The sequence below is a fragment of the Cladophialophora bantiana genome (assembly GCF_000835475.1).
Source record: "Cladophialophora bantiana CBS 173.52 unplaced genomic scaffold supercont1.21, whole genome shotgun sequence".
Classification (NCBI taxonomy): Eukaryota; Fungi; Ascomycota; class Eurotiomycetes; order Chaetothyriales; family Herpotrichiellaceae; genus Cladophialophora; species Cladophialophora bantiana.
This window is the reverse complement of record NW_015971595.1, coordinates 194,195-221,390: the sequence shown is the minus strand read 5'-3', so window position 1 is coordinate 221,390 and position 27,196 is coordinate 194,195. Positions and strand designations below refer to the sequence as shown.

At 52.2% G+C, this 27,196-nt stretch overlaps 11 protein-coding genes across 11 annotated transcripts; 3 read left to right on the top strand and 8 right to left on the bottom strand.

The window, feature by feature from the left end:
• Nucleotides 1–233: 233 nt before the first annotated feature.
• Z519_11190 (uncharacterized protein) lies at nt 234–842 on the bottom strand (the record flags this gene model as incomplete). Its single annotated transcript, XM_016768903.1, has 1 exon — nt 234–842. One exon carries the CDS (start codon nt 840–842, stop codon nt 234–236), a length of 609 nt encoding a protein of 202 aa, XP_016614749.1.
• Nucleotides 843–2,100: 1,258 nt separating this feature from the next.
• Z519_11189 (uncharacterized protein) lies at nt 2,101–3,507 on the bottom strand (the record flags this gene model as incomplete). The annotated part of the gene is made up of 1 exon (XM_016768902.1): nt 2,101–3,507. One exon carries the CDS (start codon nt 3,505–3,507, stop codon nt 2,101–2,103), a length of 1,407 nt encoding a protein of 468 aa, XP_016614748.1.
• A 1,018-nt stretch (nt 3,508–4,525) lies between these two features.
• On the top strand, nt 4,526–6,347 carry Z519_11188 (uncharacterized protein; the record flags this gene model as incomplete). The annotated part of the gene is made up of 4 exons (XM_016768901.1): nt 4,526–4,681; nt 4,765–5,059; nt 5,120–5,763; nt 5,820–6,347. The coding sequence occupies 4 exons, from the start codon at nt 4,526–4,528 to the stop codon at nt 6,345–6,347; spliced, it is 1,623 nt and encodes a 540-aa protein (XP_016614747.1).
• A 632-nt stretch (nt 6,348–6,979) lies between these two features.
• On the top strand, nt 6,980–7,426 carry Z519_11187 (uncharacterized protein; the record flags this gene model as incomplete). The annotated part of the gene is made up of 1 exon (XM_016768900.1): nt 6,980–7,426. One exon carries the CDS (start codon nt 6,980–6,982, stop codon nt 7,424–7,426), a length of 447 nt encoding a protein of 148 aa, XP_016614746.1.
• Nucleotides 7,427–7,642: 216 nt separating this feature from the next.
• Nucleotides 7,643–7,858, bottom strand: Z519_11186 (uncharacterized protein; the record flags this gene model as incomplete). Its single annotated transcript, XM_016768899.1, has 1 exon — nt 7,643–7,858. The coding sequence occupies one exon, from the start codon at nt 7,856–7,858 to the stop codon at nt 7,643–7,645; it is 216 nt and encodes a 71-aa protein (XP_016614745.1).
• Nucleotides 7,859–9,225: 1,367 nt separating this feature from the next.
• Nucleotides 9,226–10,437, bottom strand: Z519_11185 (uncharacterized protein; the record flags this gene model as incomplete). The annotated part of the gene is made up of 1 exon (XM_016768898.1): nt 9,226–10,437. The coding sequence occupies one exon, from the start codon at nt 10,435–10,437 to the stop codon at nt 9,226–9,228; it is 1,212 nt and encodes a 403-aa protein (XP_016614744.1).
• Nucleotides 10,438–12,599: 2,162 nt separating this feature from the next.
• On the top strand, nt 12,600–13,898 carry Z519_11184 (uncharacterized protein; the record flags this gene model as incomplete). The annotated part of the gene is made up of 2 exons (XM_016768897.1): nt 12,600–12,806; nt 12,876–13,898. The coding sequence occupies 2 exons, from the start codon at nt 12,600–12,602 to the stop codon at nt 13,896–13,898; spliced, it is 1,230 nt and encodes a 409-aa protein (XP_016614743.1).
• Nucleotides 13,899–17,428: 3,530 nt separating this feature from the next.
• On the bottom strand, nt 17,429–17,943 carry Z519_11183 (uncharacterized protein; the record flags this gene model as incomplete). Its single annotated transcript, XM_016768896.1, has 2 exons — nt 17,429–17,758; nt 17,800–17,943. The coding sequence occupies 2 exons, from the start codon at nt 17,941–17,943 to the stop codon at nt 17,429–17,431; spliced, it is 474 nt and encodes a 157-aa protein (XP_016614742.1).
• Nucleotides 17,944–19,467: 1,524 nt separating this feature from the next.
• Nucleotides 19,468–21,217, bottom strand: Z519_11182 (uncharacterized protein; the record flags this gene model as incomplete). The annotated part of the gene is made up of 4 exons (XM_016768895.1): nt 19,468–20,059; nt 20,110–20,697; nt 20,750–20,939; nt 20,998–21,217. 4 exons carry the CDS (start codon nt 21,215–21,217, stop codon nt 19,468–19,470), a joined length of 1,590 nt encoding a protein of 529 aa, XP_016614741.1.
• Nucleotides 21,218–21,836: 619 nt separating this feature from the next.
• Nucleotides 21,837–23,177, bottom strand: Z519_11181 (uncharacterized protein; the record flags this gene model as incomplete). Its single annotated transcript, XM_016768894.1, has 1 exon — nt 21,837–23,177. One exon carries the CDS (start codon nt 23,175–23,177, stop codon nt 21,837–21,839), a length of 1,341 nt encoding a protein of 446 aa, XP_016614740.1.
• Nucleotides 23,178–24,060: 883 nt separating this feature from the next.
• On the bottom strand, nt 24,061–25,860 carry Z519_11180 (uncharacterized protein; the record flags this gene model as incomplete). The annotated part of the gene is made up of 2 exons (XM_016768893.1): nt 24,061–25,344; nt 25,435–25,860. 2 exons carry the CDS (start codon nt 25,858–25,860, stop codon nt 24,061–24,063), a joined length of 1,710 nt encoding a protein of 569 aa, XP_016614739.1.
• Between the last annotated feature and the right edge of the window lie 1,336 nt (nt 25,861–27,196).

Here is a 27,196-nt window from a genome sequence, read left to right as displayed (position 1 = left end):
AACAACAACAACAACAACAACAACAACAACAACAACAACAACAACAACAACAACAACAACAACAACAACAACAACAACAACAACAACAACAACAAGAACAGGAGAAGCGTGAATGATTGCCAAATGAATCGTTGAGGATCGCACCACAATGTCAACACAATCAGCCGTGTTCAGATCATATCGGCCGTCCAATACCGAGTACGACGTCCCCATTACCACTCCACAACCTCTCCCTACAGCGGCACGGCTGAAGTGATGCCGGTCTGCTGCGATCTGTTGTCATCGCTCCAAAATTTCTCCACGGCCGCAATGTCTGCCGAGGTTGCATTCTCCATGTCAACAGCTGCCAACTTGTCCTCTGACTCACCTCTCCATTTCCACGTGGCGCTGTCACCGTCGAGGGTGAATAGATGAAATGAGTCTGGGTGGGCAAGCCAGTGCTCTACATGCTCTTGACCTTGGTCCGACAGAAAACTCGAAAGGAGTAACGGTGTCAATCGAGCCTGACCGTGCCATAGCTCTCGCTCAGGCATCTGTTCATGCAGACCCTCTTCGGAAATATCGACAATCTCGTGCGAAGGAAGCCCCGAGCTCATCAAGCTCCGAAGGATGCGCGCCACGTCTTGGACAAGTTGCGGCTTCACTTGGACGTCCGTCAACTGTTCGGGAAGGAGATCCGACTGTTGGTCCTTGAAGTCACTGCGACACTCCGACAGGCACAGGCATACATTTCCCGGCTTCATCAGAGAAGCCGGGTCCAAGTCATCTAGCCCTGCCCTCCCAGGAGGAATTGTGTCTCTCCCATCGCTTTCGTGATGGGTATATCCGAGGCTTCGATCCATAGCTGCGTCGCGATGGCGTGAGCAGATAGGAGGGCGCACAACATGGCTGCTGAATTGTGCCCCGAATTGTGAAAGCCAAGTTGTACCAAGAAGCTGCCCTGGAAATGACAGTACAATGGGCGGAGAAGCCATCCAATCAGGTTGTCGATCCATTGACGAGTTGTCAGGAAGGCACGGATGACGGCTGAGGGGCTGTCAATGGAAATAGAAGCGCAGCTCTCGCTCTCGCTCCCTTTCTCTCTCCTAATGGCTTGCTAACTGGCACATCCCCTGCACCGATACAATCTGGACTGCTGACCTTTAAGTACCCGTCACACACGACCATCACAGTGTCGGACACCATGCTCTGAGCCGCCCTCACGCCACGGTGTCGCGACTGTGCGATTCGAATCCTGCTTCATGGGAAGAGCTCCTGGGTGACGGGGATGATGCTTTTGGAAACATTTTGGGGCATAACAAATCCGATAGGCGACGCCGATTAGGTCCGTGGGGGTGGAGCTCGTCGGAAATGTTCGCTTTGCATCCGCGGTCGGCCACTACAACCAAAATTACCTAAGTACAACCCCCAGGGCCACAGAGGATCGTCACCCGAGAGATTGCGGCGCCCTTTCCTCAGCTGGTGTGCTTCGTAACGAGCGGCTCCCACAACGCTCCGTCCCTAGACTGTAAGAGGCGTCTGGAGTACTTGTAGTATCATCACAGAGGGGGGGCATTCGGCTGCTAGGCGGTCTCGTCAAGCTGAGCATCATGGTCCGCCTGACGTCGACTCTCCGACCGTCGATCACGTCCGCAGTTTTCACGGATTGAATCCATGCACGGCTTTTCAGCCTGGTGATGAGCGATGCCACATTGATCATTAGGGTAACCTGGGCCACTATTTCCCCGTGGTGATGCACCTGCTAGAATGCATTACCCTGAGCTTTCCGGTCCAAATCCTCCTTCGTGACTTCCGGACCGCTTTCCGTTGATGCCGCAATCCTAATCCGTTCTGCGCATTCACCCTACTGACGAGCGCAAGCACCACAAGACGCCATATCTTCCTTGCGTCTTCTCTCCTTCTAACGCAAGCGGCCAATTCCGGAATCTGCCCCAAGACTGCAGCGTGCCCCCGAGAGGCACGATCTCTGTCCTCATGTCAACATCCCGTGACTCGAAGGCCATTCATGGGCACGTGATGTGAATTGTCAGAAAAGGCACCCTCCCCTTTGGATCTGACCTCTTTACCAAATAAGGCATCAATCCGAGAAATCTTGTATGGTCACACCCCGGCATAGCTGAACTCGAATTCATTAAACTTGACCTTCCCCGAATAAGGCTTGCCATTGAGGAAGGCGAGAAGCATATTCCTCAAACTCTGCTGTCGACTCCCAGGAAGATACTTGACCACATTGGCGATCCCGCTCGCACGCCAGTGACAATCCCGCAGGTCCAGTCTTTGCAAAGATTCTCTCACCGTCATAGTTCCGGCATTCACCAGACGCGGCTTTGCGTCTCGATAGTTCTGGCACATCATCCAGAGCAAGTCGGCCACCGCTTGTTCTTCGCCTAGATCATGCTCAGCCAACAAACCTTCGATGAAATCGACGTATGCTTGAATCGCGGTGTTCAGTGCCATCGTCTTGGACACCACTTTCAAGTGATCTTGCGTTTCCAATACTCCATGTACTCCACAAATGACCGACATGAGAATCAAAACGCACCGCTGCTGCGCGATAAACTCGTCAATGTCGCCATACACACTCACACTCTTCCCAGTTGTCTCCCGAAACAGGAACTCGTGCAGTCTCATATCCTCCACAACATACGGGCCCTTGTCCTTCAACTGCAACAACTGCCTATCCCTCCAAATCCGATCGACATCTTTCAGGAGAGATTTTAGCCATCCAAATCGCACATTCGCGTCTTCCTGCCCCCACATCCAGCTCGCCTCGGGGTCGCGATAGACCCCCTCGAACCAAAGCGCCTGTTCCTCTCTCAATCGATCATGAAGCCCATCCTGCAGGCCAATCTGGCGAATTATATCCCTCCCCGTTCTAAAATGCAGGACCGCTCTCTCGCGCTCTCCATATCGCTGCTCAAAGGTCGCAAGGCTGATGATCGAAGTCAATATCAGTTTGAGATCGGCATTCGAGCCAAGTTGCACGTTCTCTCGAAGGAGGGTGATCGCTTTGGTCTGGTGCTTCAATGCTGCGTACTCCAACGCCTTTCTTGTGGCCGGCGTCGCGTACTTGGCATTCATGCGCAGTTGATGCAGGGCTGAACGAGCCATCAATATGTGGAAATGAGTCAGGCATGCGCCCGCCTGATACTCCCAGGACCCCTTGATGGAGGGTTTTATCTTGGGAGATAAGGCGTAGGCGGTCTGCCAGTAGCTGTTCTGGCCGTAGAAGTGCAAGAGTTGGTTTGTGATCCCATCGACCTCAATGGGCAGTGTTTCAAATGGGTCGACGAGGCAGGCTGAGATGGGTTTAGGTAAGGGCGGCCTCGGGCTATTGATGAGCTGCTGAGATCTGGCTCCATTGGTACTGGTCGAAGTTGTTCTGTGAGCCTTTTGCACTTTGGCTTTTATGGCAGCATAAGACAACTCGTCTTCGGATGTGTTGAACCCATCCGTTTCCGAATCCGTGCGCGGGGTGTCCACATCATACAAGCACGATTCAGACATGGTTGCAACCCAACCGAAGCCCAGATAGAGCTCTTACATCGTCCTTGTTCTGATTGGTACGGCCCCCATTAACTTTGACCACAGCAGCCACCACGAGAAGACCGCGAGTTGAAGAATGTTTCAGGAGTTGGGCGGGACTAACGGTCTGCGCGTGTCTTCATATGAACTCAATCAACAGGTGGGCGCTCGCTTACCGGCCGAAACATCCAACGAAACGGTCGACTTAGTCAGGCCACATCGAGATTGCCCCGCTTTGGATTTGCTGTCGCTTTTGAGACCGTTCGAAGTCGAGGAGCGATGGCAGCCACTCATGTGCCATTCCCATTATTCCGTGTCTTGGACTTGGCCAAATGTGACCACGTTGCTAAGCCGGACTGAGAGGATCCCGAGTTTGTTGGATCCTGAAAGCTCATCCCAAACCAGAGATTCAGGCGTGACGATCGCACCCTAAGTAAGAACTCTAGGCCCTCGCTTAAGAAACGGCCCCAATTCGCAACCTGTTCTCTTTGTGCTTACTGGACGGCTCCAACCACCCTCTTTACCGCTGTTGTTTCGTCTCACTAGTTTGGCAATCCGTGTACTCGATACTTGGTACTGACGACAGAGTATCATTGTGCCGAGCACACATTTCTGTCAGATCTCCAGCATCGGAATTGCGGCAGAGAGTGCTCAGCATTTTAGCAAGACAAGATCAAGACTGAACCGTCGGTCTCACCCTCCACTTCTTAAGGCCAAGTACAGACACGCACAGGCGCCTGGAGCCTGAACGACGTTTGTGAAGCCAAGCATTGCAGCAAACCCTTTTGTACTGAAAGGGCATAGCGACAATTCCTTTCACCGACTTTGTTTTCTCAACCACAGTTCAAAGTCCAAATGCTTCGTCACACATTTGTCCAGATAAACCAGACGGTGCTTATTTTTCCTTTTCAATTTCTCGTTTCTGCCGGACTGTACGAGTAACCATTTAAACGGGAACAAGCTCCAAAAAACACTCAGAACACTCTCCAGTCAGGCAACCATGGATATCCTTCGCAAGCAATACATGGAGTTGAAGAGGGCGGATGAAGCCCGCAATAATCTTATTGAGACTTTGTTCAGAAAAATTGACAATATGCAAAAGACAATGGAGAGAAACGCGTTCATCATGGTCCTGATAGACGGCGACAACATGTATGTGGGTGCCTCCTATTTTCTTAACCCTGGTTATGCTCCCCATTGCTCCTCACTCTCCATCCGGGAGGCTGACCGCTTGCCAAGTTTTTAAATGAGCTGGTTCGAAAAGGTATGGCCGGCGGCGACGAAGCTGCCAAACTACTTAGACGGGCTGTTTTCGAATATCTGCGCTACGACAACGACATTAAGCACGATGATAAGATCGTAATTCGCGTGTACGCAAATTTGAGAGGCTTAAGCAAGCTTTATTCCGATATGTCTATTCTGCACACCATAACTGCATTTAGTCAGTTTGTCCTCGGATTCAACAAGGCACATCCACTGTGTGACTTCATTGACGCTGGGAATCATAAGGAAGCCGCCGATTCCAAATTGAAGGGTAAGAGGCTCCGAAAAGCACAGTTTTTTGCAGACCGCGGCTGAGACTCTCTTGTGGCAGAGAATCTCAGTCTCAACATTTACAATGTTCACTGCAAACGTGTCCTCTTCGGCGGGTCGAGCGACAACGCCTACGCATCCTTCCTGGGCTCGTTCTTGATCGACACAGATGTCTCGTCCCGCGTCACGCTGATCCAAGGGCTACCTTTCTCGCCCGAATTCGGAAGCATTCGAACAAAATTGAAATGTACTGAATTTCCAGATGTATTCAGGAATGCACCTCTGTCCAGTGAACGCCGACTTCCACGCGAACTAGAGCAATGGAGAACCTCGGCTGAAAGGACTAATGGGGATCTATACGCTACTGATCTATCTACTAACGAAAACGTGATACCGGTTTTCGAGTACCCCTACCGCGATGAAGATGGAATCGACGGGTCAGATACCCTATCGCGGAATCCATCGGTCTCCTTCACCCCATCCTCCAGTCAAACTGCGCTACCGGGAGAAAGGGTAGCTGACACAGCGGATGATATAGAAGCTGCGTTAATCAAATGCACCAACGAACGCCTCCGAGAATCACCCAGAGCGCTTGACTTTAGCGTTGTCAAGAAAAGAGTGGAACAAGCACTCGGGTTGCCATCTGACTTGTGGGCAAGTGATGAGTGGTTTCTCAAAAGCAAGAACATTATCAAGCGGGCCGTGGTAAGTTGGCCATGTTGTCAACTCCCCAGTACTAAGCTAAAGAGACTACTTTGCAGGAAAACTGGGTAGAGCGAACAGGTAACCCGCCGCCACTGAATGCCACTTGGATGTTGGCACGTCCGCCTCCTAGACAAGGGCTGCCGTCGTCAAACATAGAGGGTCCCTCATCGAAAACTGTGGCGTACGCCGACCAGTCACCAATCCTCAAGCTGGGCCCAGTCTATCAGAACGCCGAAGGTCGCCGCATCGACGTCCCCGTCCAGCTGGAAGCAGACCCAGCTCTCTTGAGCAAGCTCCGAGAACGACAGCCGCGTCTCTGCAACGCTCACCATCTCCTCGCCAGCGGCTGCACAAACGAAACATGCGCCTACGACCACACCGCGACCTTGACCGACGACGAAACGAGGGCTCTCCTGTACCTCTCCCGCTGCCAGTTGTGCCCGCAGGGATCGTGGTGCACGTCCAAAACCTGCGTCAAGGGCCATATCTGCCCGAACGGGAGGAAATGCAAACATGGCAGCAATTGCCGTTTCGCGCCCGTTCACTACATTGATACTACAATTACGAATACACTGGCGACGTAAGGCTTAAAAGGCCTTGTATTTTAAACATTGGAACACACGCATGGATGGGTGGGTGAGTGGGTGAAGAGGGTGTGTGAAAGCGGGCTATTTCAGTAATAAAAGAGCGGTTAAGGTATGCCATACGGGTATACTATATGCCATACTACCGGATGGCATACCTTAACCGAGACTTATTAGATAGCTATTTATTGCATAGCACTGCGAAAGGGAGAGATCTATCTCTTCCCAATATAATGGAATGGAGAGGAGCGCTTGGACCCTGTTCCTTTCCAGACTTGTGCAGGTAAGCATGGCTCAAGCCTATCGTTTGACTATGGTCCGCGGGAATGGCCAACAGGGCCCCCGCAAGTTCCAAGATGTGCGTGGTCCGGAGTTTGATCGCGGGGGAAAGCGGCTACTAGTGTCTGGACAATACATTCCAGAATGAGGGGTCGAAGAAGGACGAGAAGGCGTAAAATACTGCCTGATCCCTCGAAAGACTCAGAGGCGCCACTTGCGTAGTGCAGAACCACAAAACAGCTCGCTCTCCCGTTGCCAACGGATTTGATTCATGATTCAGGCCAGCCGGAGCTGAAGAACAGTCAACTTGTAATTTCCCCCCAATTCCTGAGAAACTCAACCGCACCGAAACCATGGAAGGACGCTGCCAATGTGGACAAATCCGCTTTACCACGCCGCTCCCGGCGCCGCTGGAGCTGTACATCTGCCACTGCACGGAATGCCGCCACCAGTCATCCTCCACGTACGGCATGACGGCCATCTTCCCATTCTTCGACATCAGACAGTTCGAGCCCCGTCCGGGAGCCATCGCCGTGTACGCGCGCCCGAACTCGCAGGGCCGCACCGAGGGGTATTTCTGCACGGCGTGCGGGAGTCGCTTGGTGCACGTGTCGGTGTCGCCGAGCGACGGTACGCCGGCGCCCATGTTGAGCGTCAAGGCCGGCTGCTTGAGCGGGCTCACCAAGGACATGATGAGGACCGCCGTGCATATCTGGACTAGGTCGGCTGTCGTTGATGTGCCCGAAGGCGCGGTGCAGTATGAGGAGGAGCCGCCTGGTGGGAGTTTTCAGGAGGGATGATTGATAGTCGTCGTTGCCACTAGCCGTCGTGATGGGAAAGAGCTCTGATGCTTGCCCGCTAGCAATCGGATGGGTCCGCAACGGTGTCGTTACGAGAGCAAAGTGTGTTGGACGAGGAGGTTGTGCCCTCGTACTTTCAAAGCGATTCTCTTAGCCCGATGGCCAAATCCACGACAGCGAGATGTCGAAACTAACTGTGCACTCCTGATCCTCGTTTTATGGCTCCAGTTGCGGCGCGTGCGCGAGCTGCGGTTTTTTCTTCATCACCTGTCCCTCCCCGCTGGCGACGGCGTCCGCGTCTTGCTCTCTGGAATTGGCCCGGCTCTCCCGTTCGCGCTTGCGTTCCGAAATGTCATATTCTTCTTCGTCTCTGTCCTTGCGGTCGCAGCACCAGCAGCACATCAGCATCAACCAGTTGATGAGGTCGAACATTTTCTCTTTTTCCCCTTTCTTTTCGCGTCCCAAGTGAATGTCCTTCCTGCGTGCCGCGCCTGCCTACCCGTGCTGGTCCGAAACCAACGCCAAAGCTAGACAATTAGTTTTCAGTTAATCACACATTCGGCTTGGTAGAATGGGAATGAAAAAGAGAGATGGAGTATACACATACATTTCCTGCACCGATCTGCACGAGTATTCGTCACTAGACAGTCCGGGAGACCCTTGACAAAACCTTCGCTCTGGGGGGCAAGAAGGCAAGATATTAAAGATGGACAGAGTAGATTGCAGCAGGCTGTACTGGTTGGGGAAGATGTGTGGTAAGTAGGGGCAGGGGGTGGCTGTGTGTTTGTGAAAATCCGAAATGGAATCTCCAATCTTTTCTTCCCCCCTGTAGGTCAGACAGACAGAGGTCGTGGGACTACACTGCATCATTCAAAATTGTTAAGCGTCTTACGCGCCCCGAGTGGGCGGTGTGAGTGAATACTGAAGACTGCACTGTCTACACACCCCACAGCTCGTTAGGGGTGGGAGAAATCATCGTAAAAAAGGGCCACCGATTTGATGTCAGCCTTGCGGTGTCAGCCTTGCAGTTTCACCTGCTAGCAATCCCTCTCCTGCCCCTTAGCGAGGCCAATCGAGGTACTCCGCACCCGAGAGAAGGAGATACCCGAGTCCACCCCTCGGTTTGAGCTCTTTTGACACGCTTTCTTGATCCCTCCGTACGCCGTGCTGGGACTGCATCTCAAACAGCGAGCCAGCCAGTGATTAAAGGTTGTCACAACTGTAAAGCGCCCTGAGGAGGGTCTGTCACAACAAAATTCGTTCGGTTTTACGCGAGAACGGTCAGTTGCTACTCCTCAGGTCAGTTCATGAATCCAGGTCCTGCACTTCGCCCTCCCCAGAAACCGAACTCGACATCCGGGCTTCCGCTCTCAAACACCTCAATACCAACCAGCACCTTCAAATCCATGTCTTTTAGGACCCCAAGGCTCGCAACGAGGTCGACATGATTCGTTAAACCCTCCCGCCAGCCCAGCTGGGGAGCCGCATCCGGTACCTATGAATGTAAAACAGAAGACGAACTTCGTCAGGAAATTTTGTGCACCTCGATGCCCGTATACGTAATAATTCATCGCCAATCAATTACAATAGAACTCGCGGGTGTAAACGGACAAGGAGAATGCCCCTGAAGATGTGTCCAGACTGGAGACTGGACTGCAGAATAAACATTATGTACTATCCCGATAATTTCGCGTGTATATGCTCGCTGGTTAATTCTAGTTTGAATTGTATTGCGTACCGCTGAAGAATCGTCGTAAACGTACAAAACAAGCCCTTTCTTTCGTCCTCCACCCTTCTCTTCAGACGTAAATATAGCAGAAGGGGCCGGCAGTCGTCCACATTGCGTCTTTGTTCTGTATCGTCTGCCCCAGGCTGCCCATGTTAATAGGGTCGGTGAGCTGTCCCGGAGGGCTGTTAACGGGATCCAAGGTGGAAGTGCCCCCGGCAAAGGCGTTCCTTCTGTTCTTAGGGTCCTGGTTCTGCCAGATCCACCACGTTCGATCAATTTGCGCGTGGTGTAGGAAGAAAGTCGGTTCGGCGGGCGACGCGAAGAGATCGCCGCCCGGGTCACCGCCGGTTGTGAAATGGCCGGCCGTGTGAACGCCATAGAAACCGACGCTGAAGTCTCCCTGCATGTGGTTCTGGAACGACAGGATGTCGTTGTAGTTAGCGATCAGGTCATAAGAATCCGAGTCCTTGGTCCAGTTGGAAGAGACCCAGGATGAGATGTCGCGACGAAGGCAGCGAGGGTTGTAGGCAAGAGGGTTTGGATTGGAGTAGTTGATGATTCCTGGGATGTCCAAGGTCGGAGCAACAGGACCCAAGTTGACGACGTAATCCTTGAACGGCCCAGTATTCACACAGCCACCTCCAGAACCGGGAGGAATGCAATTTAGATCCGTGGGCAAGGCTTCGGTGCAACCATGCGCCTCGTAAGCACCGTTGCCAGACATGCTGTAGTCGCTGCCATCGAACAAGGGAGAATTGAGGGGGTCGAATGCATACTTTCCCCAATTCCAGTACGGTTGATATCCCGTGTAGCCGCATTCATTCCGCAGCGCCTGTTCGAAGTTCCAGGTGAAAGTACGATGCCATGCCAGGAAGTTTGCGGTCCCGTGAATGGAAAGTGTTTGGTTGATATGGACCGCAACAAAGTCGTCGTACCGGGACCTCGCGCCAGCTGCGAAATTGGGGTCTTGTGTCGGCTTCGACATCAGGCACAACTCAGCGTCGATGTATGCACGTCTTTCGTCCTTTGAGAGTGACGACCATTCTCGTCGGACAGCTACATTGAATAAGTTGCAGCTCCCGCCCGACGGATTCGTCAGTCCATAAATTGCCAAATTGACAAGGCCTTTAGCCGCCAGGATGTCTGTCTTGAGAGTCGACGCCGGAATGTAGATCGAAGAGGTAGACACGTCGCGCTCTGACAAGGTGTTTTCGATAGGCGCCGGTGCTGCGCGGGTGCTGCCAACGGCGAGCAGGGCCGGTAGAAGAAACTGAAGATGCATGGCTTAAAGGTCTCGGGAGAAGGATAAAGAAACCGAAACTTGTACAAAGAAAGTCAAGGGAATGGACGGTCGATACCTGAAGTCAGGGATCGAACCAAATGGTACGCTTGCAGCGGAGGCAGAAATCCCTGGAGAAAAGAAAAACCTGGATCCCAGCGGCCCTGCGTAGTTTATAAACAGTCCCTACTGGACCCCCTATGACTGCCACGAGGTTGTTAGCCGGCCACGCGAGCTGCTCGATAGGGGAAATGAATGGGCGACGTTAAAGCTCTGCAATCGATAGCCTTCTTATCTGACGACGCGCGTAAAACATCTCGGGTATTTAAGAACTATCGAATGTTCGTCAGAAGCCGGAGCGACAACCTAGCGAAATTCTCTCCAGTGTTCCAGTCAGATAGACGACCGAATCGGTAAGAGAGAGAAACGGTCTGGGCCTCCTCATACCCGGTACACCGAGCGCATTAGGTTATGGCTACCTAGGAGTGGTGTGTGTGAATCGAACCCTGTAGCTTGATGGAGCTCTACGCCGATCACTGTCCTTTATGGAAAGGGTCTCGATGAGATTGATTTCGGCAATTGTGCAACAATGCAGTCAGTGCATTGAAGTGGCGAGGACCTGGAAGATTGCAGGTGTAAAAGCCTCATGCTGGGGCCATCAACCGGCGCACCGGCCGTCCGAAGAGGGCTTCAGATCCATTGCAACTTTCAGACTCCTGAATTGAGAGCGGAAAATTGGTACCTTGTTCCAGATTTCCGGAAGCACATCAGCTTCCAACCATACATAGGTAGCAGCTTCTTGAGTAAGGTGGGCAATACTCGGTCCTTCGAAGATGGTGGGAAGAGGGTGAATTATCCGGTGGTGGGGATATCGGTGGAAGGGCGGAATGGCGAGGATGGTCAGATAGAGCCTGCTCGCCTGCTAAGTGGAGTGGTGCCAAAGCAACCTCCTGGGGTAAAACGGTGAAGTCTAGACTAGAGATAGTATAGACTGCATTAGCGTAAAAGGCTAATTTTAACCCCTGCCAAGGTCCATCCGCACGAAATTTTCCCCCGTCCTGCCCATTCAACCTTTACCCACGACCCTGATCGGGTGCTTCTACGAGAATGCTGCAAACTCGGAAGCTGCATACCTCCAGCAGCATCTCATTGAATGCTTGGAAGCCACGGTCTCAGTCGTCGTCTCTCTTGCTGTTAAATCGGATCACTGGTCCATTGAGAAACCTTGGTTGGACTTGGCCCAGCGGATGTGACTGGCTGTTCGTGCGCCGACAAGGCCGATAAATCCCTAGTTCGGTCGCACATCTCTGCATCCCCTGACCAAGAGGCTATCACACTTCAGTGCAACCCTGTGCCTGGGCGTTACAAGAACTTGCAGCACAATCCACGCCAAAGCTACCAGCCACGGATCCTTTCCGCTACATTGGGCTAAAATGGGGAATCATTATGCACAATGTCAATGCAAAGGACAGCTCCTCGACAAGATATCTCCGCCCTCCCCGGCACCCCCATTATGCCATGGAGGGGCAGGAACCCCTGCAGTCGCACGGCGATCTTTCCAGATGAGTCTTTGGTCCACATGCGCCATGCTGAAGTCCCGAACTCTACTCATACTATGCGCAGCAGGAGGAGGCCCAGGCCCACGGACTCGTCTTCTGGTCTGAGAACGGTGCAGAAAGCTAGAGGTATCCATCCGACTCGACGAGTGCACTGGTGTCTAATATCCACGTTCTCGGTAAGTGTTAGGGCATTGGCGCTCAACTAGATCCCCGACGAGGCACAAGAACCATGCCATGAGGAACAAAATGCAACGAGGCACTAGCTAAAGCCGATTTTTCTTGAACCTTCAAAATGGTTTAGCTACGAGGATTCTGAACGCTAAGGCACCAAATGTCGGCCAAAGTTGCATCCCCCCGCCAAAAAACTCTCCGTATCTTGAAACTGCAAAGAAAAGGAAGGAGCTTGAGACAAGAAGTTCCGGTTTGCATTCAGAGACAAGCGAGCTCAGATTGAGGTACCATTTCCAACGTGAAACTTGACAGAGCTTTAAACCCATCCTGATCCGACACCTTGGACCCATCAATCTCGCAGTGTCTAAATGTCACAGCTCACCTGCTACTGCTTCGCCTGGACCGCGTGATAGTTGACACGTTTTCAGCGACGCCATGGTTATTTCAGCTCTTTCTCAACTTGTTGAGCGGCAGGCGGCTGGTGCTCCTCAATACAAGGATGAATCCAACGCAGGTGCCCTCCTCGCAATCCACGGCACCTTCGGAGGGGTTGCCATCCTCACGGTCCTCCTTCGACTCTATGTGAGAATATTCATGCTCAAAAGCCTTGGGGTTGACGATTATATTATGGCGGCCGCTGCGGTTAGTGGCCCGAGGCGGCATTCCTTCTTCTACATTGAGCGTATTCCCTGACTCATGCCGATCGACCAGATTTGTGAGATTGGCGTTATTATCTGCTTCGTGGGCGAAAGCAATGCTGGAATGCTAGGCAGACACCCAGCGCTTGTCAGCCCGGAAGATGCAACTCTATTCTCGCATTGGCGATTCTTCCATTCCATCATCATCATGATCGGCATCAGTCTCGTCAAGATCTCAATTGCATTCTTCCTGCGCAGATTCGTGCCAAGCAAAAACTACCAACGCTTTCTTCTGGGGTGCATCGTTTTTCTCGTTGCTTTTACGATTTCTTGCGCCGGTACCCTCATCTTCAACTGCGGCACACGCGTCGATGCGAACTGGAATTTTGGTCTGCGGACAACCGGACAAGCCAAGTGTTTCAGCAACAACACCTTCACAAACATCGGTATCTTCAACAGCAGCATCAACATCGCGACGGATGTACTTTTCGCGCTACTTCCAATACCCGTGGTGTGGAAACTCCAAGCAAATCTGCGAACTAAGCTCACTCTTTGTTTTGTTTTAAGCTTGGGTCTTTTCGCTTGCATCTCAAGTATCATCAAAACAGTTAAACAGGCGCATGCCCTCGCGGACCCCGACTGGACCTATCACGATTCCTTCTTTATGTGGAACAACATCGAATTCAATATCGGTATTCTGGCTGCTTCTTTGCCTTCGCTGCGTCCGCTATTCGCTAGAATTCTCGGTGCCACTCAAAGGTTCACGTCGTCCAACAGTCGTAACAGGGCAAACTACGGATACGACGCCGATGGGCTCGCGTACGGCAAAAGCAAAACTGACAGACGCTCTTCTCGCAAGCCCGCCAGCCACTACTACCAATTTGATTCACGGCAGTCGACAGAGTTGGGACAATTGGGAAGAGGCGCCAGCAAAAAGATGCCAGGTGTAACCAGTACGGTGACTGCGGGCGATGACAATAGCGACAAGATTATGTTGGAACAGGATTTTCATGCAGTCAGCACTGACAGTCAATGGACAAAACCGGTACAAGGGGCAATAACAAAAACAACAACTGTACAGGTCTCAAGATATTAGCTGGAGGAACGGTCTCACAGCACGAGCGGCAGAAGAGCACTGCATGCAGCACATGTCGGATGAGCCTCCAGAGCTCTGAGAAAAGTCACCTATCCGGCAACGGGGTTAAACGGGAGAACGGCGAACGCGAACACGAGTTAAACGGCCATGACTACCATCTGGAGACTCTAAGGAGCAACTGACTCCCAGGCCACGTCCACAGGACTTGTTGTTGAGGGGAGCCACTGTGCTGCCTCGACTGTATATCTTGTACGATTATTCCGCATATATACCCTTTCCATATCAATATGTATATACATCACGCCGTCCAGAGTTCCACCGCTTCAAAAGGCTACACCGTCCCCTGTCTCTTCCATATACCATCGACTGCCTCCTTTGCAAGTATCGGCGGTCAAGGAACAATGAAAAGTGTGAAAGGAGCAGTCATCGGCGACCAAGCTTTGGTGGCTGCTAGCCAAAGCCGATCGTCACAGCTACCAGGGACTTTTCTCGCTGCACGAATCCCCCATGTTTCACTGGGGCTTATGGAGGCTTGAAACAGTGCTCGATAAATTCCTGGCTGTGAAAGATTGTTCAGGGTCAGGAAGTTGAACTCCTTTTGCCAAAAAAGGAAGTCGTGCCCTCTCTTCTCCAGGGTCACCCCTGGCTTCCCCATGGGCCGAAGACTCAGGCAAAGACTCTAGGGAGCTCCATGTTGGAAAGAGATGAAAATCTCTCCTGTTGAGTAAGTGTTGGCTACGTCGCCAAGTTCGAACTCATTGTGACAGGGTCAATTGACGAACCGAGGACGCCGCTCTCCGACTGAGCGGTCAGACCTCAAGCTGAACAACATCCTGAAATGTTTGATCCCCACCCGCTCCTCTTCGCCAAGTCTCTGTTGACAAGATGCACCTGCGATGGTCTTGTCATATCGTATTCCTTGGCTCGACATTTCCTGGCGGAGCAGAGAGTTCTGCCTCCGCCCTTTTACTAAGTATTTCGAGTGGGTACGAAACCTTACAAATTTCTGGACAACAAATAGTGTCACATGCAAATGTTATACTTTGGCGAGGATGGCGGCCCACCAACGGGGTGGAAACCCCGACCACGGATGTCCCACGACGCTTTCCCCGGAAGGATCAAATCACGGCCATCGCGGCCAACTTCGTATCCAAAGCTTCCACAGTGCTGCATTACGGGTCAGGCCCTGATCCCTGTGAATTGCATGGGCAAAGGTCGTTGTGCTGGAGGAGCGCATGGACCTTACCTTGGTGGGTAGTCTTTCGAAATTAAGCGTCGGCGAACCGGTAAGTGGATCGCACGACTCCATGATGATGCCACAAAAGGACTAAGTTGCTACAGTAGCCATCTCAATTAGACGAGTCAAACTTTGCGCCCACTTGACAGCCTTTCCATGCAGAAGAGGCCGAGACCCATATCGGATTTTACCCATTGCAGAAGACGTAAATCATTCCGAGTGTCATAGGAACCTTTATCTCGCCAGTTGCAAAATCTGGCCCGGCCCTTTCCCTCCAGCCGATCACAGAAGATCCCTAAGTACCACTCCCATGAGTCTGACCAGAAAATGGAGCGTAGGAAGAGAAATTTGTTGTTGTATTGGCGATCACCACACGCTGCCACGCGACCGCCGCTCAGATGAGATTCTCGCCAAAATCTCGGCATTCAGTATCGACACTCGACCAGGGCTTGCCTGGGTTGATTTCTACCAAGTCTCCCCTGTCCGAGGATTCTCCTCTGCTATTGGGTACTCCGTATAGCCAAGGATAGCGAAATTCGACGTTGAATGCCAGAAGCTACTGACCATACCAAGGTATAATGGATTATACGTCCAGACACCGCCCCGATCTCCACCAGCCTAGCAAGATTATCCTGTCCATAGGGTATGTAGTCCGCGTGCAGGAGATTTTTTCCCAAAACACCAGGTCAAGGCCAAATCTCGCTTAAGGAATGAGAATGGTCACCTGCCCATTCCCCGGCCAGGCAACTATCAAAGTGTGTCTCCAGCACCGTCTCTCTCTCTCTCTATGTGTGCGTGCGTGCGTGTGTGTGTGTGTCTCTTTTTGCTCCTCTCGCTGCCTCAACATTGTAGACTCAAAGGAATGCACCGGCCGGAGAGCCCAGAAATTCGACATCCTTTCTCATTCTCCACGGTCCCTAAACAACCCTGGGAGCATCATGAAGAGAACACTCGGGGACCAAGCGTGTTTTTGTGTTTTCGAAAATCACTGTCCTCCTTCTATCGTGCCGTTCGAGAATTGACTACATAGACTGGCTTAACCTGACCTAGGGGAATCGCCCTATTTTGACAGTATGCATGCCAAAAATCCAGCCGACTCCCTCCCCAAACCATGTAAAGTCGATGAATTTTATTAGGGCCGTTCGCTTTTTTGGTCGCCTCTCCCTAAGACGGTCAACCTCTTCGGGTCCAGCCAGTTCGGTCTGCAATTGTCGTGCATTTGCTCACTATCAAGGCAAACTTTCCTCCTCAGAGCAAGGCACCCCTCCACAATTACGCTGTACTCATCCATGATGTCGCAATCATCATCGTCGTCGTCATCGTAAAGAAGTCGACTACTACCGTCAAAGGTCGACTGCGCTGCGGCCGTGTTCGGAGAATCGTGATGCGATGGGAGAGTGAAGACCGGAACGGGAAGAGAGGACAGGGGAGAGGAGGGGGAGAGGTTGGCATTGAATATGATTTGGACACTGGCAAAGCACTCCAGCAAGCAGAGCCGGTGGCCTTCTTCTTTCCAACTTCAGTCCAAGGACCACTTACGACCTTCGGATCGGTGCATTCATCGCCATCATTCGACTCCCTCTTGCTGCGCTGTGCTGAGGTCAAAAGCGCACAGTGAGCGAGTGAGCGAGTGAGTGAGTGATCAAGTGGCTTCACGGCCTCATGACGAACTCCGGGCTGCTGGAAAGGGACCACACCCAACAGAGCAGTAAAGCCCGGCAATGTGATTCTGACCGGATGACCATCCGTCTCCAGGCGGCTTTCATACCAACCCGGCAGTGAAACCCGCAATCACTCCGACATATCTAAAGGCCAATATTTTCCCCGTGATACGTACTACCTACATAGGCAGGCTGCGTCTGGTATGATGGGAGGCCGTTTTCAAGACCGGGGTCCCCTTGACGTCAGAACAGATAGAGAATGGAGAGAACATATCACCACAAAACGCGCGATGTCTATGAAGAATGTAAGGAAGCTACTTTCCCTCCGCAGCCTGTGCGGGTCTCGGCGCGGTTGTTACCACTCCCGCAACGTCCCAGTCTGTGGCTGAGCATGCTGAAGATCGTCAGACCATGACGGCAGACCCTGTCTCACGCACAGGAACCAGCACTGAATCAGCTGAAAAAGTCCGCTGTTCATGCATGGAAGTATGCAAAAGAGTGCCAGAGACTGCGCCAAATCTTTGTTGAATTGGCTTCCCTGTCTTGTACCACCACCAGCAAATGAATACCATGACAGCGAGAGGAACTGTGAGGGCATCCCAGAGCCACAGGAGCCCCGTAACCCGTATGATTCAGGTTCCTGAGTCGGCCTCTAGAATGGCGCCACCGATGACGCTCTGTAGATTGTGGGTGTCTTCAGCATAGTGTCGACTTTGATGAAGCCGTTCAAAATCGGGGATTAGAGAAGTCGATGGAAGGTGTGCAATGCTTACCGCAGTAAAAGTCCCAGGCTGAAACGCGATGGTGAGCGCGGAGATAGAATTCATACTGATGCTGTCCTGCTTCATAGCCGCCGCGATCTGGAAGTTGTCGACAGCATCTTGCTGCGTCACTAGATTGTATATCAAGCTCATGATGCTGTCTTTTCGGCTCTTGTAATTCAGGAACCACATCTTCTGCTTCTTCATACATTCAATAACGTAATCGACAGCATCTCTCCCACGCCGTGAAGGTGACTCTTGATGGTGTCGTGAAGCTGAGAAGGCATGTCTCGAATCGCATTCGCGGTGATGAGGGCAACGTAGGCGTTGCTGATGTGGATGTCCGCATTCTGCGAGATGATTTGGAGCTGCCGCGTGAGATCCATGAGTTTGGCGCGGTCACTAGCCCCAACGCCGACAAGATGGTCATCGACTTTATTGAACTTGGTTTGAAGCAGTAATGATGGTACCTTGCATTTCCAGAAAATTGGCTCTTTTTGGCCACGCCGCTGGTTGTGGACGAAGTGCTGAAAACGCTTTCACATGATGCTTTTGTAGTTTCAAAAGATAGTGACGATAGAAAGACGAAGAGGTCAAAAGGATCCTCCACAATAGCATTCCCTCTCTGAGTAGGTGTTTGCTTCCTCAGGGCTATATCCGCGATTGTCCGTAGTGTTTTGATACTCGAGTCGTTCGGTTTGTGAGAGATCACGTAGGTAGTGAGGTTGTGGTTTGCAGCGTAACGCGTATAGACTGAAAACGGCGACTCTTGAACTGCGATGTTCCACCTTGGATGCTGGCAAAAATAGGTCTGACGCCATTCTTTTTTATCTCAGCACGTTCGATGCAAGATCAGGCGGGTGTCAATGTTCAATAGCTGTAGTAAGTTGAAGAGCTTACTTGCACTAGATCCTGAAGGGATGAGTTTTCGAGTTGCCGCCAGGCTTGTAAGCATCGGTACGATGCCAGATTTTGCGGCAACAATGAACCCAAGATGGTGTGCTTACTTCGGCTGTCTTCGGTCATGTCTGAGCATTTTATGGACGTCTCCCTCGCAAAGTTGGCGGAATTAGGAAGAAGATTTTCGTGCTCTAGCGTGTCAAGAATGTTTTGCAGAGACCCAAAGCCGTCATGAGGCCGATAGCTGAACGGGAGCGACGCATTGGAATCGAACTCGTCGAGTAGCAGATCGCTCTCCTGGGCATCACGACTAACATCCTTTCATTTTGGCCCAACTATATTGGAGTTAGAGACCACAATAGTTCCAGGGAACGGGGCTTACGGGCATAAGCGAAATCTTTGATGGTCTTAACCTTCAATGTTGCATGTTTGGCTGCGTTCATGTTGATATAGGGCACAGTTCAGAGATCATGGACAGGGACGGATGTGGTTGTCAGAGCCCTTTGATGTTAGAAGGCCAATTCAATGCTGCGAGGCAGTTGGCCCATCGGTCAACCTTGCAGGGAGCACGCGGTTGGAACCTGTCTAGGGCAAAGGTCGGGGTGCTATCTCACAGCAAAACAGGGTGCAAGTCGGCCTCGAGCAGCGTCCTCTCGGGGGCATAGCCAGAATTTTGCACCTCGATCTCTCTCCTCCGTGCTTGCTTCGTTGATAATTTTCATTTCTAGTCCAGCCCAGACACGAGGTTCCATCGGAAGGGAAACAAACACCAAAACTCAAGAGAAAGCGAAATCGTGGCTTTTAAACAGCCTTTCAGGTCGAGTGAACCTCCAGAGCTCAGGGTATCGGGATCCAGCATGTTTGTATTTTCTTTTGTCTCTCATGGCGTGCGATCTCTGCGTCGTACCGGACATGTGCAGGGAGATACTGCGCTACATCAACCCTCGTGGAACATCTGGGATCTACCACAAAGTACGTTATCCGTTCTACGTCCTTGTCGGTTCGTCTTCTCACAGAGTCGCCGCAAAGACATCCTTCCCACCCTGGATATCGCTCTTGGTTAACATCTTCCCTCGTCTCATCAACTCGGCAGACTTGACCATTATGGGATCCATCATCATGCTTGCCATGGCCACCACTGTGTCGCCCTTGCAATAAAATGCCGCAAACTTGTTGTTCTCTGGCTCTCCTTTCAACACCAGCTCGTCCCACCCATTCGGTGTGGCGCCACAATACCTCAACTGGCTCCCAAGGGCGGACCAGAAGATGGGAATGAAGGGCTTAGGCTTGCTGCCTGGTTGAGCGATTAACTGGCCCACAGTGCGACCCATGTTCTGTGCGACGTTCCAATGTTCAATGCGCACGGGGGTGCCGTTTCCTCCGGGGCCGTGGTAGGGGTAGGTGGCAATGTCGCCAATGGCCCAGACATCTTGCAGGCCTTTGACCGCAAAGTTTTCGTCAACCGAAATACTGCCGTCTTTCTCGAGTTGTACTTTGGGATTGTTGCGAAGGTATGTCGTTTCAGGGAACACGCCAATTCCCAAGATGACGAGATCGGCTTCGAGTTCGGTGCCATCTTTTAGTTTGACGGCGCCCACAGAACTCAATCCCACGGTATTGGCGACCTTGGATGCCGGCAAGGCGGAATCAACACCTGCGTTGAGGTAAAATTCGCGCCATTCTTTTCGAGCATGCGCTGGAAGATCTTTCCCACCTCGGTTCCCATTACACGCTCGAGTGGAGCGGATTCCATGCCCACGATACTTACCGTATTCTCTTTGGCCAAGGCGTTGCCAACCTCCATACCGATAAAGCTTGAGCCGACAACGACAATCTTCTTGCCCTTGTCGCCGACAGCGTTCATGATGTTTTGCACGTCGCTGACTTTCCGCAGCAGGAAGATGTTGCCCAGTTGATTGTCCTTGAAACCAGGGAGAGGGAGTTGACGCGGCGTCCCACCTGTGGCGAGGATGAGTTTCGTATAGGGAAGAGATTTGCCTGTCTTGGTTTGAACAGTTTTGCCGTCAAAGTCGACGGAGGTGACGGTGTCAGGAAAGAATTCCACCGAGCCGTCGGCGTACCACTCCTCGGGTTGCAGGTACAGCTTCGAGGCGTCGGTGATGAGGGCCTTGGAGAGTTTTGTGCGATCAATCGGATAGCCTTCGTGGGTGATGACTGTGACATGGCCCTTGTAGCCGAGTTCGCGGAGTTTAAGAAGGGCGCCGAATGTGCCAGATCCGCTGTTCCAGATGTAAATAGCCTGCTCATTTTAGGTGTTGACGCGGGACGTACCCTCCAACGATAACCAGCCTCTCTTGAGAAGAAGGAGTGGTCTTGATGTTGACTGTCCTCCTTCCACCTTTGATGTCTGCCTCTTTTCCCGTGATGTATACACCACCGGCTTTTTCCATGACATTAAATTTGTTCAACGCCATGGGGGCAGGTGAGTCTTCGACATCTCCGTTGTGTACGTTAAAGCAGGCTATTGATCAAGTCAATGTCCACGCTCCAGTACACGAAGCGGTACCGATGTTGCATACCTCCGTGCCACGGACAGGTCAATCTGCCCTCGGGCGTCAAGACACCCAGCTTCAACGGTGCGCCATAATGCGTGCAGTTGGCATTCAGTGCGTGCACCTGGCCGTTAACATTGCATAGGAGGACTTTTCCACCTTCAATGCCGTCAACTTCCACCTCTATCTTGTCGAGGTCTTTCAGGTCGAGTTTATCGAGGCCCTTGAGCTTGAATTCCTGGGCCATTCTGAAGGAATTGGCTGAGAAGCCTCTGAAAGGTGAGCCTCGGGGCGGGGAGAGGGATATGGCTGGACGGAGACCAGCAGAAGAGAGGAAGATGGGTAATAAGGGTTGTCTGAACGAAGTGGAAGAGACGGCAAAACGATGGGTGGTGGTGATGGCGGTGGTAGATCGTCTGAACATCCGCTAGCGAGAGACCAAAACGCTGCTAGCTAGAGGAAGGAGACCGGGCGCTGGTGGTCAGAGGTTAGCAACGACTACCAGGGGAACGAAGGAATACAGTGCTCATGAGACTTCTACACTGGCAGACACGTGGGTGATGATGATGCGGCCATATTTTGACAGGAGAGCGCAGTTTGCAGTCTGCGCGGTGTCTGTTGCGTGCCTATGGCTGCGGGGACATTCCATTGAGCGTCACCATTGAGCGTCACCAGTGAACGTCACCAGCGTCCTCGGTATTGCGTCACCCTCGCCGCCCCCACCACTGGTGCCAGTATCCCATGAGGCCAATCATTCGAACGCGATTGCTAAAGCCCATCCCCGACACAAATATAGAAATTAATTGTCAGGGACCGAGTCGTCAGCTCCTTGCACAGGCAATCGGTCTCCTTGGGTACAGCGACTCCTAATAAGTCACTCGATGCCGCGCCGGCGTGTGTCCGGAAATTCTCAAGCCAACACTTCCTTCTCGGCTCAGCGATCTTCTCAACGCTCCACTCATCACCGCCATATCTTTCCCCCTGGGCGACTTGAAGTGGCTGCTTTCCTGCGCATGCTCGAACTTCGCTCGTTCTTCTTCCAGCACCTTGCGCTCAGCCTCATCGTCTAGGAGAGTGCCATCAATCTGCAACGACCACTTGTGCCTGTCATGTGCTGGAACTATTTCTGTGTTCGCCACGCGGAATTTCAGCGTCGACTTGATCTTCGTCCCGCTGGCGTCTGCAAAGTATCCGCCATCCTCGGCCAGTAGGGCTTGCGAGGATGGAGTCTCCACCACTGTTGTTGCAGTTTCCTGTGTACTGTGTTCTGCGCCGTCATCCAAACCCTTCTCGTCACGTAATCGGCCTTTCCTCCCCTTTTTCCTGTTTTTCTGCACCCGTTCCCTGCTCGGCCCGTTCCATTTCCAATCTGCAGGGATTCGACCCTTGCCGATGGCTGTCTGGAAGTAATTGTAGCTCACCAGGCCCACGAACCCTTCTGATGTGACATTCGTCCATCCATACAACTCGTCGCCTCTTTCAGGCCGAAACACAAGGAAGGTTGCAGTAAGCCAGATCCAGCACACTCCAAACTCGTCGGCTGTTTCTGCAAGAACTTCGGCCTGGGGCTCCATTTCGCCGTTTCGGGGAGGTAAGAGAGGAAGATTGATGCCAGCGTTAGGTTTGGCGGACAAGACGGGGTCGGAGAATCCCAGAACAATTCCTTGCGCTGGGGTAAAGTATGTCAGAAGTAATGGTGCGAGGTGCACAGCAAGAACCGATGACAAGCTGGCTTCAAGTGAGACTGCAGGTATCGAGAGGTAAAGCGATAGGCGGGTCGAGTAGAAAGAGCTAGGATCTTCGGATTCTAGCAGACTGAGTTGATCTTGTTCCTCATCCACTGCTCCAAAACCATTCTCGATAGTGTCTGTCCTTATATCTGGCTCTTTGTCTTCTTCAGCAGTACCTGCGTCTGCTAATTCAATGTCCTGCGGCGCCGGCGCCTCTTCTGCCTCTCTTACCGTCCCTGCAGCGGCATCTTCCTTGTCCTTGGACTTCTGTTTCTTCTTTTTCTTGTCCTTCTTCTCGGTAGATTTGACTACCCTAGCTGGGCTTTCCCTGACATCCTCTGTCCGCTGTGTTTTCTTCTTTTTGGAGATCTCAATGCATTCGGTGTCGCGTTTCCGCTTCTTTGGCGGGCTCAGTGATTCGGTGTCCTGGACGGGTTTCGAGCTTGGGGCATGTTTGTTCTTAGCCTGGACTGACATGGCCAGTTTTCCCAGAGTTCGAGCTCTTACCCAACGTATCTAGCACTACGGCTGCGTTTGCGCGACAAAAAAAATATTTGCGGATGTCGGGGCGCGGGCTCCGTTTTTGCCGACGACAGTCTTGGCGTAACAGCCTTGCAGCCTCAGAGCCCTGCACTTAGAGCACGCTACATCTAGAATCTCCAAGGCGGGCCTTATCATATAGGCACGGCCTCGAAGTGGGAAGAAGCATGTCTCCAGTACTCTGGGACATCTCTTGGTACGGCAGACAACCAACTGGCTTCCGACCAAAATATCTTCTACCCAGATTCACCGGTCCTTGAGACTACTGCATCGAGTTCCCAGTACCTGGGCCAGATATCATGAAATCCACTACCGAAAACTGTGGCCTAGTGAATGTGGTCGCACGGTCAAGGGGCTCTACTGAGCTTGATAGCAGATAAAATGAACAAGACCAGGCACGTATGCAAGTGCACGCTTGTCAAACGGGGAGGAGCTTCGTGCGGAGTCGTAGTAGTGCCATGGTCGACAATAGATAGTCTTTTCCACCAAGAAAATTATAGACATAGGGTTTGTCTTGCCTGTTATGATATAACCGTTTGCCGCCCTTCCAAGGGGGAAATCAGCCGCCCGCTGTTTCAAACTGCCGTCTTATGTTACGTACCAACTATCCATCTTCTGGGCGAGCAGTTCCGGGTACCCCTTCGGCCAGAAAGTCAGATGATGCCACTCCTCCAGCAAACAGAGGGGCCATTGACCAAGAACTCGGCACACACATCCGTAGTTTGACCACCGAAAATAATAGACCCCGGATTATGTCCTGCCAGCAATGCGTGTAAAACTGGTCTTCTCGAAGTAACCCGCCAAATAGAGACGCAATCTTCTACTCGTCGTACTTTGGTAGCCCAGAAGCATCCTCCCGCACCTCTGTAACCAACATTCCTTCGTCCTCTCCTTCATCATCACTCACTTCAAACTCGCTCGGCGGAATCAATCCGCCGTTGTTGGTTGCCAACTCGTCCAACAGAACGTTGACATCCATGTCGGCAGCGGTCATTCTTATCTGTTGACTCTCGCCACCTACCGAACCTCCTACAGCCCTCCGATGTTCCTCTGGCAAAGGCGTCTTCAACAACATGATCAATAGGCCCACGTCATAGCAGACCTTCAAAACAGCTGCCAATTCAAATGGTCCCCACCATCTCTGCTTAGTCCACACGACTCCCGTAACCACCGGACCCAAGCTCGCGGCCAAGGTCCTCACAAAGTTTAGAGTTCCCATGACCTGGGTCCTCTCACGGGGTAGAAAAGCCGCTGCGACGAACGCCTCGCGGGGAGCCTGATCCATGGAGCCCAATACCGCGTCCGCGAGCAAGAGCACGAGTAACAGTTCCCAACCCGAGGCCACCAGCCCCAGCGGAACAAGTGCTAGGAACAAAGCACTGGGTAAGTGGGTGCAGACCATGGCTTTGACGAGGCCCAACTGTTTTGCCACGGCGGCGCTGAACAAATTGGAGAGACTCGCAGCGAGCCAGACCACGCTTAACGCATAGCCGATCCGGTGAGTTAAGAACCATCGGCTGCGCCAGGACATGTACCAACTCATCACGGTTACGGGGAGCATGCCTGAAGCGAAGGCATTCAGACCGAACAGGAAACAGAGGCGGAGGAGGATGGGCAGAGAGGAGCGGGAGACTTTCCAGGGTGAGCTGAGTGATGAGCGGAGGCGGCGGGAGAAGGAATTGGTTTGAAAGGGTCGAGTAGCACGAGCTGCAGTTCTGACCTTTGCTTGCTTTGGGATCGATGACCGACGAGGAATGCCATCCAGGAGAGGCCTGGTCTGCTCCGATGAAGGTGATCCCACTTCGTCTACCGCAGTTGTTGTCATCGTAGTCGGGGCCCAGGAATATTGTCCCGCCGCGCTGGCTTCGCAGTTCTTGCTGAGAAGGAACGTGATGGAAAACTTGATCAAACCTATGAGTGCATACAGACCAAAAACAGGAGGGTACGTCTCTTTCCAATCACGCCCCATGTATGTCTTTTGAGCATAGGTTATCCACCCGGTCACAAACAGGCCGCATGCCATTGCAAGAGTGGATGAGACGGCGAACCACGCATAGATGTCTGTGCGAGCTTCGATTGGGGAGAGTTGAGCGAGAACTGCTTCCTGTGAAAGCGAAAAGGGTTAGAGAAGCGAACGCAGTTATCTGTGTGCCTTGGACGAATTCAAACCCAGGACACCGGATCTGAGACATACTTCAACCGCGCGAAACGGTCCCACTTCATGTGCTCCCGGGGATATCACGCCCACAATAGCAGCGAGCAGAAGCAGATAATAATTCTTGCTCAAGGCGAACACCGTCCCAGCCAGACTCATTAGCAAAGATCCTATTAGCAACACACGTCTTCTGCCAATCTTGTCAGCCACGATTGTCAGCCCGTAACTGATCGCGGCATCTCCCAGTAATGTCAAGGTCATGAAAGTGCCTATCTTCTTCCAATCAACTCCAGCCTGAGTATACAGGAAGATTGCCAGAACGAGGGCGGTGCCACCGTAGGCAAACATTCGGAGAAATCGAGTTAACAGGATTAGATATATATCAGTGTTGCCGTAGGTGCAGATGGATTGTAGTCCCGTCTCGCGGTTCAGCCATTGGACGAATGCGGACATTGTGGTAGGCATGTTTGAAATCAATCGCCGATAATTACGACAACAAAGTCCCCGTTATCACAAGGTGGCGGTATAGGTGCATTAGCGGTGCACCAATCGAGTCACAGCTCTCGCCTCGTGCTCTAACAGCAAGGAAGGCTGTCAAAGGGGAAAAAAGGCAATCACAGAGGGATGGGGGGAGGAAAATGCGACAAATTTGTCAATTTCGCATGCTGAGCGCGGATGGCAGACCTGCAGGATATAATGCTGAAAGATTAATCAGTCCAAACTGCAAGCAACGATCACTTACTCAGACAGGCAGTCCACTCCTTGCCTGTAGCCGTTCTCCGCAGCGGGATGAGTCGTGGGCGATTGGAGTAGAAATTGGAGAGCGGGATGGACTGCAGATGCAGCAGGAGGCCCTCCTTTACGATTGCAGCATTGTGGTTTGCTGTGCTAAAGCCATCTTGAAATGCCATGCATGCTGATTGTCATTGATACGACAAAGGGTGTCCTCTCAGTGGTGGCAAGCTCCCCTTGAGCTTCGAGCTTTGCTGGATGTATCTCCCCTTTCAAGATGGACCAATTGGCTGACTTTCCTCCATATCCAGGCACTGCTCAAAGTCCCCAGGTGATTTCACTTGCTCCCAACAATCAGTCAGTACCCTTATCCACAACGGGCTGCTGGTTTCTGGCTAAAGAAGGGGGGGCGGTAGAATAAGAAGAGAGAAATTTGCGACGTTGCAAGAACCAGATGGTCACCAAAGGCTTGCCTAGGTGAGACCCCAAATCGGGACGGGGGTGACGCCGCCCTGTACTCGCCTTCGGCTCGCGTGAGCCGCGTGAGAAATCACCCGAAGCGTGGACTGGTTTAAAAGCAGCGTCTCTGTGTCTCCACTTCTGAGCTAGCGTGGGCAGCTTAGCCTAACTGCTTCCGACCAAGATCTTGGCTTGCGCCGCGCTCCACCTCAATATTACGGAAGATGCTCAGCAGATATACAGAGAGCATCTTGGCACACGCAAGCCATGAATCTTGCAAAGCCGAGTTGTCTATGGAAAGAAACTCCGCCGAGCGGATGGCGCTGCGCTGAACCACTGTTCATCCAATGGGCGCGCAATTTCATGACAACTTCCAGGCAGCAGCGCCTCTTCGCTTCGGAGTTTGCAAACAGTGGTGCTTGCTTTCAGCCTCACAACGTTAATTGATTGTTCAGCACATGTAGGCACGAAGAGGGGTAATGGACCAAGTGACTACCTGTGCAAGCTGAATGCCTGACTGATCATGATGACACTTTCCTGCTGCTGCCGTTGTGCAATCTTCGTTCTGAAGGCCGGCAAAAGCTCGTTAGGTCCTCCTAGCCCATGTCTT